The sequence below is a fragment of the Haliaeetus leucocephalus genome, unplaced genomic scaffold, assembly GCF_000737465.1.
Source record: "Haliaeetus leucocephalus isolate CR32 unplaced genomic scaffold, Haliaeetus_leucocephalus-4.0 Scaffold840, whole genome shotgun sequence".
In the NCBI taxonomy this organism is placed as follows: Eukaryota; Metazoa; Chordata; class Aves; order Accipitriformes; family Accipitridae; genus Haliaeetus; species Haliaeetus leucocephalus.
The window spans coordinates 3,054,002-3,066,305 of record NW_010973276.1 but is presented as its reverse complement, the minus strand read 5'-3'; the positions used below and the strand labels follow the sequence as shown (position 1 = coordinate 3,066,305).

Below are 12,304 nucleotides of genomic sequence, written 5' to 3'. Positions count from 1 at the left end.
CGGTGCGGGTCCCCGCGGGCTCCCGAGCCCTCCCGGGGGCGAACGGCCGCCGCCCCCGGCACAGTGGTTCTCGTCCTCGCCGGCAGCACCCGGTCTCGGTGGGACCCAAAAAAAACCCAACGGCGAGGGAAAACGCCGAGAGCCGTCCCGGTGGTTCCCCGGGGCTGGGTAGTGCACTCCGTCCCTGCGCGACGGCGGGCGTGGGAGTGGTGCGAGCGCAAGTGGAAAGTGTAAGTATGCAGGTCTAAGTCATAAACGGCTTGTCTTCCTCTGACCGCGCAGGGCCTGGGTTCTGCACTGGAGATTGCCATGTATCCTAGGATTAAAAATCTCGCACTTTATGCCTTTTCAATCATGCTGCTGGCGTGGGTTTTTTACATGAAGAAAGAGGCAAAGTTGGCAGCGTCGTCGGCAGACGAGAAAGTGGATGTAGTGCATCGCAAACCACAGTCTTTCGTTCTGGACAATGCTGAACCCAGCAAATGTTTGCCAAACTTGACCCTTGCCAATTCTTCTCTCACCCTCCCAGAGCTTCACCGTGTTTTCTTAACATACAAGCACTGCCGGAACTTCATGGTTCTGCTGAAGCCTTCCAGGTGTGGCAAAGACACGTTCCTCTTGCTGGCGATCAAGTCTTCCCCGATCAACATAGACCGGCGAGTGGCAATCAGGAACACGTGGGGGAAGGAGGTCTCCATTGGTGGCAAGCGCATCAGGCTGGTATTCCTGCTAGGGCGCTTGGAGGCCAAAATGCAGGTACAGCCCCTGCACCAGCTGCTGGCTTACGAGAGCCAGGAGTTTGATGATATCTTGCAGTGGGATTTTGTTGACAACTTCTTCAACTTGACCCTCAAGGAGCTGCATTTCCTCCGCTGGTTCATGGAGGACTGCCTGCATACCAGGTTTGTGCTGAAGGGCGATGATGATGTCTTTGTCAATACTTATAACATTGTTGAATTCCTCCAAGAACTGGACCCTGAACAGGATCTCTTTGTTGGGGATGTGATCACCAATGCCCGGCCCATCAGGAACACCAAGGTCAAATACTTTATTCCAGAGTCCATGTACAAAGCCCCCTTCTATCCTCTCTATGCGGGTGGAGGGGGCTATGTGATGTCTAGAGAGACAGTGCGCCGCCTTCAGAGCACCGCAGAGGACATGGAACTCTTCCCAATAGATGATGTCTTTGTGGGAATGTGTCTGGCAAAGATGGCAGTGACCCCAAAGAACCACGCTGGCTTTAAGACTTTCGGGATCCAGAGACCTTTCAATCCTTTTGATCCATGCTTGTACAAAGAGCTGATGATTGTGCACAAACTAAGCCCAACCGAAATGTGGATCATGTGGACGCTGGTGAAGGATGACAGCATTAGGTGTGCGGTGTCAGTAATGCATAGCTACAGAAGGGGTTGGAAAAGAAGCTACTGATGAACACACTGGGACTGTGACAGGTGACAGATACAGGGTACTTTTAAACTAAAAATCAGGTTGTGGTAGAGACGTGTCCTCTACTAACAGTCTGTACTTGAGCCATAGGGGTTTGTTTTGCAGTAAGTCTTTTTCTGTCCGTGGGTTACTGAAACAGTTGAGTTGCCATAGGGTGGGGATGGGGCTGGTAGCTCGGTGAGACACAGCACAGGGGACCCGGCTCTCTTCCTCCTAGCCAGACTGGAGCCAGAGGAAGTCACAACTGCCACAGGGACGTGGGTGACAGGCCACCCGCTATGGAGGCTCTGCAACACCAAGGCTGGTGTCTGACTGCCAGCCAAATTCAGTCTCGTGTAGGAAAGCTGATGATGACTAATGGGTGACAGAGCACTTGAAATTACTTGGAAGGGGTGGAAGAGAAAGGCCAGTGTGTGCTGCTGGGTCCACTGCAGTGCAACTCCACTGTTCCAGGCCATCCAGCAATCCCACAGGTCCTACCAGACAGCAGGAGAAAGAGTGGAGTGGGGAGAAAATAAAATGCCTCAAAAATATATTGCCTTAACACAGCATGATGATCCAAGGGACTGGGCTCTGACTTGAGCCTTTTGGATTTTACAGAAGTTTATTACAGGTTTACTTGCACTGGAAGCTTTTGCACAAACACTTTCTGTTTGGGTTTGAGCAGAGCAATATGTCTTGAATAGTCACAGTGGTAGTTAGAGTGGCTGTAGCTTTTCATGTTGTGTGGGAGGTGTTTGGGTTTGGGGTTTTTTTTGTCATTGTTGTTGTAATGTTGGGTATAAATAAAATACAGTTTTGAAAAGTGTTTTCACAGGAGTATTCTTGGGTCTCCTGAAAGCTAAGAGCACTAAAAGCCAGAGAAGGCTGAGCTCTGGTGCTGGACATTCGCATTAAGCAGTCATTTGATATTAAAGAGGATAAGGTTATGTGGAAATGGATACTTGCCACTTCTTTGCTGTGAGCTGCTGCTGTTCTCTGCCCCTGTCCAGACAAGATGTATTGATACAGAAGCAATTAATCTATGAGTGTGCTGGAGTTGCTAATTTGAGGGAAGATCAAATATGAAACTAAGATTTGGTGATACTTTTGTGAAGCTCATCAGCTTCAGGGCGTCTTGCTGCTAGATCAGAAGCTGCTGTGCTGTGTGCTAACAGGAAGCAGGCTGGTAGCTTTAGAAAAAGGTAGTGGGTAGAGAGGAAGTGTGTGATTACAGAAACCAGCAATTTATGTTGTGCTGTTGTCACTGCTGTCTCTAGTGCCAGCTGCCCAGCGTTCAACACCCACCAGATGTGAGCTGGAGCTTTCAGAGGTGCCTGGGAAGTGCTTCCAGGACGTCCTTACTTGTACTGCTGATAGAGAGACAGAGGACATCCCAAGACCAGACGTGTGACAAGCTCTTGGGGCAGGCTGGCTGCCCCACCTTCCAGTGGGCTGGTGCAGTGCTGTACGACCTCAGGCTGATGGACTCCTGGCAGTACTTGCTGCCTTGGCTTTCTAAAGCACCTGGTGTAGTTCTAGCTTAGCACTATGGCGTGACCCAGACTCTTACGGAGGAAGCTGCCACTCTCATGCGAGCTGTTTCTGTGGCAGATGCGAGTAGGCGTTTGTCTGAAAAAAAGGGCTCTTGCAAGGGGCGAGCCTGTGTGTGTCCATCCTCAGTGTGGTCTTGCATAAGCTGCTGCTGCATCATCTCACTGCAGTGCTAACAGGGATTAATTAGCTGTATTAGCTATACCTGAGAAATGGTCTGCATATAGTTTCAGATATGTTGGCTTTGTAAACAAGGCTGAGTATCAGCAGCAAAACCTAGTTTCTGGGCACTGTTCTCTGGGCACCGCTGGTTGTTCCAGAGAAGAGACTGGACAGAGCGGGTACCATGGTACCCCGTGAACTGCTGTGGCAGCATTTTTCTGATCCACTAGATGATTCCAAATGCAAACTCAGTAACATAATGTAGAGTGTGATGTCATGTCTGTTGTGGGCTTAGGTGTATGGGCTAACCCCTGACAGGCAACTGTCACTTCCTAATCAAGGTGTCAGGCTCCTATTTTGGAGACAATATGCCACTCACGCTCCTCGCTCCCATTCTGACTCGACTGAACTGACTACTTTGTTCCTGTCACATCTGAAGTTTAGATGTGTGTGGGTACTGCCTGCGTCTTGGCAAGTAGGAGCAGGGTGTACAGTGAAACAAGAAGTGGGGCAGCAAGGGGGCTGGAGCAGGCCCTGAAAGGGGAAGACTGAGTTGCTTTGCAGACTCCTGTAGCAGTGTTCATCTGTCATAAGCCACATCTCTGCCATGCAAGCATCAGACTAGGGTTATTATGGCATCCTGAAAGGAACACAACCTGTATGTGCATTTGGGTCAGTGGCTTGGCAGACGTCCTTACACTGGAGCATGTAACAAATTAGAGCAGTTGTGGTTAGAGGCTGACCTGAAGTTGCATTTGGCTCTTGAGGGGCGTGGTTGTGCCACTGCTGCAAATAATCCTCTCGTGATAGTGGGTTTTTTTGCTCATGCTCCAGCCCAAAGCTGTGGTTAGCACCTCCTGACTACAGGCACAGCAGACCCTGGCATCTTCCTGTGAGCTTGAATTCTGGACTGTGCCATCCTCCTTGGATACAGCAGCACCCAGTGAGGATCAGGAGCAAAGAAAGGTGGTTTGTTAATTCTTTTACTACTTAATCTATAAATGTACAGTGCTGTGCAGCTGAGATGGCATTTGTTCAAAAGGCAGGCAAAATGAGACACAGGCAGAAAGGCTTATAGTACAGCTGAAAAAATTCCTAGTCAACCACAACTCAATTTAGTAACAGCAACCTCGACACAGATGTAGTGCATCAGATGCTAATTTGTGGTGAAAAACCTATGATTAATGTGTGTTTTACAAAACCTGATGAATAGGGATTAACTGACTCAAATCAGCAGTGATAAAGTTCTAGCGGATGCTATTCTACAAAGCAGTCTCAGCTTAAGTTTACGTTGTCTATACAGTTAATATTGCAAATTTCACATTAAGCTGTCAAGTTAGAAAGTAAACACAGTGAAACACACCTGTGGTTTTGAAGCCTGCAGTGAAACATTAGGCTTAGAAAAAGAGAGACTTAAGATTACTTTCCTGAAACTTGTACTGGAAAGCATCCAAATATGTAAAACTTGCTTTTGCTTACTGCTGTGTAAACAAGTACGCAGCAGTTGCCACAATGACTTTGTTTCTAACCACAGTATCTTGAAAATCAAATCTCCCTTTGCTTCCTGGGGAAGGCAGATGCCTTACAAGCGCTGACTCTTGGGTCAAAGAGGCTGCTGTACTGAACTGCAAAACTTCACTAAGAGCACCCTGGGTAACTCCATAGAAGTTTTCAGCTCTACAGCAAATGTTTCCCCTGATTGCAATTAAGTGTAATTTGATGCAGCTGTCACTCAGCTCTATTACAAACTTTTAAGTTCGAATAGAAAACAGTGCTTAATCTCTTATCCAAATGGGCACACCCACAACAGATCCTTTTGCACAGTTTAATAAAGGTATCTCTTAACAGACATCATTTACTTCACAGGTTTAAAATAATGACTTTTAACTACACTTCTTTGGCTGATAACCTAGTTAGTCTCCAAGTTAGAGAGCTCTCACAAACATATCAAACAAGCAGTAGGACCCTCCCAGCAGAGAGACAATTAACAACAAGCTATCCTTGATAGCAATTTTCACATTTGCATAGTTAAACATTGAAATAATTGAATCCATTAAGTATTACAAACAAGATAAGTTACAAACAAGATCAAGGCCTTTCAGATACTTGGAATTGACTTGATTTGTAAAGCCATCCTGTTTGGGTTAAAAAATGGAGTCACAGGCTTATTGCAGCAGTTTCCCACTATCCCACACTTAAAAGTTTGGGACCTTTCAATTTGTGATTGATTCTCACATATTCTATGGTGACATTGAAGTTCTTTTCAGTCCTCCCGAAGGTAAGGGTCCTCACCTGCCTCTGTACTTCCCAAAATACCCTGTGGCAATGAAGATTCCTCTCCTTGAGCTTTTATGAGCTCTTCTGTTTGAGCTTCAGCTAATTTGGTCTCTGCTTTCTGGGACAGCTGTCGCACTTCTTGCACCTGTGATTTCACTAGCTGAATGTGGCTGCGGGCTGTCACTGAGGCTTGGTCTGCACCTGAAAAGTAATAATTTAAATATATTGGGTTAGAGGAGCACTCGGCAAACCTTCAATTAAGGAAACGATTGTCTATAATTATCATCTGCTTTGCTAAGTGTTTTGATGGCTCTTGGGCTATGTTAATGCTAAATGCATTTACTGCTCATTTACCTTAAACAACAATATGCCTACTTTGAAATTTCTTTGCCCCCTTGAATTCTTCCCACCCAAGTGGGTTACAGCCAGTGTCTGATCGGAGTGATCAGCTTGTGCTAGTGGGTTTGAGAACTAAGCTCAGCCCAGTCATCATGTGCCAGGAACTCTCAGTCCTTGTCCTGTCCTGTCAGCTACCAGCAGTGGGAATGTCTGTGGCACTGCTGAACTCAGAATCCCTTCTCCTCCCATACTCCTCCTGTGCTCCTACACATTCTGTGTCTTTTTCAGGCACTTAAGAGTTAGGGTGTCCCTGTATATTCATCGCTTTCCTCCCCTTCTCCACTCCAATAACTTTGCTGATTTACCATAAATCAGCCCAGAACTCAATCTCAGAGCTATCAAGTCTCTATGCTTTTTGTGAAAGAGTATAAACAGGGAGAAAAGACCAAAATTAGTATACTTCCTGAGTGAAAGGCAAATATTCTCACTCCTTAATACAAGTTAATCCAGCTAGAAAGACCTGCTGGACCCCATTGGTAGCCTTATTTCTGTGGCTCCCAGAACCATGTTTGAACACTTTTAAAAGTGAACGCATTTAAAATGACTAAACACTTCCTTCAAACATTTTTTTGCATGGTTGGTTTTGATCTAAACCACATGTGAAGTTTCCAGGCCTAGTTCTCAGAACAATTCTACTAGACCTGTAGCCAATAAAAAAATGTAAGTTCTCAGCATCTCTAAAAACCAGGCACTAGTTGTAAATTGGTATGTTAACTGAATGTATATTCTGTGTTTCTCCCAACTCCATTCTCATTCAATAAATACTACCTAAATGCTAGGGAAAAGAAACTACCTATTTCTGCTTGTGCCTACCTGATTGATACGCAGCTTCTGCTGCCATCTCTGAAAGACGTAACGCTGTCATCCAGCTGGATTCCAGCCTTAGGTACTCCTGCTGTTTTGTTGTCATCTAGGAGTAAAACAAAGTATTACTTAACTAGATGTAACAGTATCTGAATGCTTTTCCAAACAGTGCCTTTGTGAAAAGGTAAGCAAGTGAGACAAGAACTTTCTGAGCAGAGTTTTAAGATGCAGATTGCTGACTGAAGGGACACGATTGCTTACATCAACTCTGGCTCCTATTACCACCTGCCAGACTGCATCCACCTCTTCTGAATTCATTTTCCCAAGAAGATTTGCGTATTGCTTGTAGAGAGACACCAGTGTATAAACTGCCTAGAAAGGAATCATTTCACACAATTACATGACAATCTGTACATCTCTGATGTTGTTGCAGTGTTAACTGGTGTTAATTAGGAAAATTGCTGAATGGCTCCAAAGGTGCTTTGTTCTCAAGTTCACTGCAATTTTGGAGGCAGTGACAGCATTTGCTGTCTGCCCACAGTAGTGCTGTGGATAGCACCTCTTTATATACTTGCTGTACTAATAAGGAAGTAAACTGGAATGCCAATACTTTACTCAAATTGGCACTCTCTTATAAAATTAAAACTGTGTCTTGTTGTTTTTGTTTCAGACTTAAATATGGCTCATGCCATTCTTCTCATGAAACTCAAGTTCATGACCCTAGAAATGGGCACAGAAGGTAAATAAAATACCTAAGAACACAGGGTGGCATATCCTACTTACTTAGGAGGCAGGTATCCAATAACTGCTCCAAGTTTCTTTAGCCCCAGTTCTGGGACGTGGGTCATTTTGGCTTAAGTTCAAGCTCAAAGCAACAGTCTAATAAAGCTAAAAATAACTTCCATGTTCAATGTAGTAGAACAGTGAGCCCTGCTGCACTGTTTCCTAGGGACCTGACACTTTCAAACCCCCAAACATCTTTTACTAAAACTCATAAAAAAACCAAAGTCCATTTTAAATATGGTTTAACAGGTGTAGTTAGTGCCAAATAATTTAGTATTTCCAGTATTGACTTGCTAGCAAAGCGTGTAATCTCTCAATTTACCTTTGTATATTCTGTCATTGCTTCAATCAATGCATATGTTGTTTGGGAGAGGAGTGTAGAAGTACTGTCTGTTACCAAGGAAACTGCTCTTTTAATCAAGGCATCGTTACTGAGAGAAATGGAGTTCTGTTTCTGAAAGACAGGACATTTGTGTGATGTTTACACTGACTTTCATACGGATGTTATTAGTAACAAATAACGGTAAGGAAAAGCACCACTGTTAGTTACCAGATTGGACAGCCTAATCCTCACTGCTGTTTTGCCACTGTAAAACAAGGCAACTGTTTCTGCAAGGTGTTATAGAAGGCAAACATTGTCCTTCTCATTTCTCTTCCTTAACAACTATGTAGCTTAAACACCTGTGATCCCCAAGAAGGAATACAATTCTGAGGGCAAGTTCTAGTTTGTAAAATGTTAAGCAAGTATTTTTGAATAGTAAACTGTTTCTAACAAGCAGTGCTGTATGTATCTCACTCCTGATACATTACCTCCACAACTGGAACTGCACACAAGGCCACTCCCAGCCCCACGCCCACCATTTGGTGCCATCGTCCGTTCACTCCTGGGAGGCAGTGTCTCCTAATATTGGCTAGAACAGGGAAGTTTTGTCTGGAAATGCAAGAAACAAAGTTAAGTGCAAGAACTAATCAGTGTGTGGTGGGAAATGGGTATCAGAGGAAAAGAACACCTAGAAGCTGTTCTATGTGACCTAGTCTCTACCAAGCTTCTGTAAGGCAGCTGCGTAATAGAGAATGAGTAAGTTTGGTTTAAATTCTGTTATATATTACTTAAGTGCAAGAAAAAAAGACAGGCACAGTAACTAGTGCATTATTAATCCTTTGAGAGAGGAAATGTATCTCATCTGGTACCAACACACTGCTAATATTCAATAATATTGAAGAACAAATTAAAAAGCAAGCTGAAAAGTGGTATATGGTACATGCAGCTGAGCAATATGACTGGTAAATAGCTTGCTGCGATCCAGTGACACTTCGGGCCATCTGCAGTCAGTTTTATTTACATCCAGTGTTGTGTAAGTGTCCCTGGGATCACCAAAATAATGGAGCAGAAAAACAGAAGCACCAGTCATGAGAATTTTTTTGTTGTACAGCAATTTTCTGAAAATAACCGGCCGGCTTTCCTTCTTTTACGCTGTGTACTCTTAAACTACAGACCACCAGCGGCAAGCCCTGGACGGGTACCACAGCTCCTACTGCGTGTGCTATTCCAGCTGTGCCGTGGCATCTGGAGGCGGATGAGGTGCGTTATGGCCCTTTCTGTGACCCAGGCCGCCGCTCCAGCCGCAGCTGTCTTGATAATATCGGGCAAACAAAGCGGCTGGGGACCGACCCGAGAGGCTGACTTCAGCCCCGTCGGCCGCGCCCGGCCCGCTCCAGCCCCGGTGAACGGCGAGCGCGGCTCCACTTAAATGCCGCCGCCGCCGCCGCCCCCGCCGCGCCCTCGGGACCCGGAGCGGCGGGGCCGGCCGTGGTACCTGAGGAGGGAGCAGCAGCTCCGGAGCCACCGGCTGCCAGCAGCCATCTTCCGACTGGACGGGACGCAGGAAGTGACGTCAGCGCGTCGCGTGCGTGGGGGGAGGAGGTGTAGCGGAGCGGGCGGGGTTGGGTTCCCGGCCTGGCGCATGCGCAGAGGGCGCGCACGTGGGGCCGGCGGCCGTTGGGTCGAAGGCGGGAGCGGCGCGCGCGGGGCTGTGAGGGCGGCGGGAGCTTGAGGTGGGCGGCCGTCCCCTCCGGCTGCGGGGTCCGCTGCTCCCGCCGCCCCGGGCTGTCCCAGCGGCTGCTCTGCCCTTCAGGTAAGAGCACTCGTCCCCAGACACACCATCACGGACCTGTTGAAGCAGAAATGGCGTTAGGAGGTCTCAGCTCAGGCTGCGCTTGGCTACTTCCTCTGTGTTACTCTGCTCAGAGACACCTGGCAGGCCAGCCCGGCTCAGCAGAGAACAGCCTTCAGCTGTGTGTCAGGTCATCAGCAGAACTGTTAGCTGGGATCGCACTGACTGACTGCCACAGGTTCTGCTCCCCACCTTCCCGGTTTAATTCATCTTTGTTTTTCAAGAGTATATGATGTTGCTTAGCTTTTGGCTAGTTTTGCACTAGTGACAATCCCTAGCTTTTACAGCAAAGGTTTTCTGTATAGTTCTACATGAAAGGCCTGGATCAATTAAATCTATTCTTTTTATTTACAGCAGCAATTCCTGTCCTGTGAGGCTCAGTTTACTCAGCACAGTTTACTTCCAGTGAGGCAGCGCTGTATTGCAGGCACATCTTTCAGCTAACTCCATGTTTTAAGCATTTGTTGAAAAGCATTGCACACTTGAGAGTGCCAAATAATAGGCCTGTAGATAATGTGGTGTTGATGCCCCCACCCCATGAAGTGTACCTCATAAAACCATAGGAAGAGGGAAACCTTGTGCTGATTTGAAATGTGTTTTCCCAAGACTTTAAAAAAAAACCACATTACAAGTAATTTCTGTATCTCTGCCTTCACACCTTTAATGAGGCAGAGTTAGACAAGGCAGGACTTGTTTACTCGAGATGCTGGTCATGTTTGAATTGTGTCGCATCCCTCCCGTCCCTCCGCTGTGCTCGGCAGACTGCTGTGCTCTTGAGATGGCGCATGGGGTGGGAATCTCAGGAGAACTGCTGGGAGGCTTTTAAATACTTTGGGGAACAGGGGCAAATGTCTAGAAGACACAAAGAATCTGCAAGATTGCCACAAAGATGGGTAAAGTGCATGTGTAGATACTTTTTTTTTTAATACTTATTCTTTTTACATATGAAAATAAGATTGTGATTAGGCAGTAATGAAACAAAACGCTTGCAGAATTGGCGCAGGAGGAAGGCACCACAATCCTGTGTGCTGAGCAGACATGCAGGACGAGCTGCACGGTGGAGCCTGTTGCCTCTGGCCAGCCCGTGGCTGCAGGAGCAGAAGAGAAGCTCTCATTTAAGCACCAAGAAGTACGTCGTCCAGCCGGCGAGCAGCAGCGCCCCGACCAGCACGGTGTAACTGAACAGCACGAAGGCCAGCAGCTCCTTCAGCACCTTGAGGAAATGGACGGCGAAGGAGTCCGGCATGGTTCTCCCCGGCGCAGCGGCAGGTAGGGTCTTTGGAACTGCTGCCGTGCTCCTCCCCTGTCTGTAAGCAAAGGGACAGAGTGAGTCTTTCTGAGCAAGGAGGCTGCAGAGCCGATGGGGTGGCTCTGCCGTTCGGAGAAATGGCTGGGTTCAGGAGGGTTAAAGGCCACCCATCCTTCTAAGAAGGTTAGTGTCAGGTTGGACTTGTGTGTGCTTGTTCAGAGTCCTGTACTGGGTTGCTGAGCTGCCTAGTGTTGAAAAAGAGTTTGGGATCTGATCAAAGCCTCCACATTAGGACTGGTAACTAAGCAAATTACAATATAGACACACAGGCAGTGGACACTGCCATGTTGGTAAGGGCCAGAGGCCATTACAGAGTCCAGCTGCCTCCTGGTATCTTTCCCCCTGTGTCAGTGGCTGTGCATCCAGGAGGCTTCATGTTCAGAGCGGTTGCTGATGGTGCATTACCAACAGTGTGTTCTGATCAAAGTGGTCAATTCCTCCAAGGAAGCCACCATTAATATTTAATGATATAATTGCATCTAATGGAGATACTGGCACAAACTGAGCCTTTTGTTTAAGAATGATGAAAACTGGGGCTTAAATACAAGTTTGCACAGGCAAATATTTATATCTCATGTTAAAAAAAACCTTTAAATGGGAGACACGGGATAAGATGCTTTAGAATTCATCATCTAGCTGTATTTTAAAGTCATACTTACACATGACTTTAGAAATGATTGCTCATTTGTTAGTTTAATATAAAATCTGAACTCTTTCACAAAAGTTGTTGGCTCCTTAGACTTAAAGCTGTGAAGACCCATCTAAAAAATTCTCTCCAATTTACATGTTCTTGTTAATTTTGATCATAACTGTGCCTGATCAAAAATATCCACACTCTTGGTCAAACACATAAAGGGAATATAAAACCAGACTTAAGATAAAGCTAACCTAAAAGGATTATTTATCTTCTAAACAGTCTAAAGCCAGCCAAAGTAAACTGAATTCCCATCCTGCCACTTAGAATATTTTTTTAAAGTGCTCTTGTGATAAAGAGTTCACTTTTTGGTCTTATTAAAGAGTTCAGTCATTTAATACTAAGCTCAGGCACAAGTATACATTATAGGAGCTATTGCATTTTAAAACCAGCCACAGTTTCCCAGTTGTTCAAAGCGTTGAAGTTTTCTATCTATCTATAGGCTTTACATGATTTCTGATTATCTAAAAAGATGTTGATAAAGAAATAAATGGCTTACCCAGGTAGATGATGGGCTCTACTTCGTAAAGTTCCTGTATCTCTCTAGTTTTGTTCTGCAGCTGTCCCTTGAATTTCTGGCTTCTAAATGGTTTGTGCTGTAGTTTGATCCCCTTCTGATCTGCTCCTCCGGGAGCCAGGAGTAATGAGGTTGTGTTTGCAGCCTACAGAAGGACTAATGCACTAGGTGTGGTCAGGACCAGTTATTATATGACATAGCGCCTT

At 46.0% G+C, this 12,304-nt stretch overlaps 2 protein-coding genes across 2 annotated transcripts; one reads left to right on the top strand and one right to left on the bottom strand.

The window, feature by feature from the left end:
* The first annotated feature begins 234 nt into the window (after positions 1-234).
* B3GNT4 (UDP-GlcNAc:betaGal beta-1,3-N-acetylglucosaminyltransferase 4) lies at positions 235-1,597 on the top strand. Its single transcript, XM_010582171.1, has one exon. The coding sequence runs from the start codon at positions 310-312 to the stop codon at positions 1,426-1,428; it is 1,119 nt and encodes a 372-aa protein (XP_010580473.1). The 5' UTR covers positions 235-309; the 3' UTR covers positions 1,429-1,597.
* Positions 1,598-4,658: 3,061 nt separating this feature from the next.
* On the bottom strand, positions 4,659-9,292 carry DIABLO (diablo, IAP-binding mitochondrial protein). Its single transcript, XM_010582170.1, has 6 exons — positions 9,222-9,292; positions 8,215-8,335; positions 7,727-7,858; positions 6,883-6,993; positions 6,631-6,727; positions 4,659-5,619 (listed from the first exon to the last, which is right to left on the bottom strand). Exons 1-6 carry the CDS (start codon positions 9,266-9,268, stop codon positions 5,405-5,407), a joined length of 723 nt encoding a protein of 240 aa, XP_010580472.1. The 5' UTR covers positions 9,269-9,292; the 3' UTR covers positions 4,659-5,404.
* Between the last annotated feature and the right edge of the window lie 3,012 nt (positions 9,293-12,304).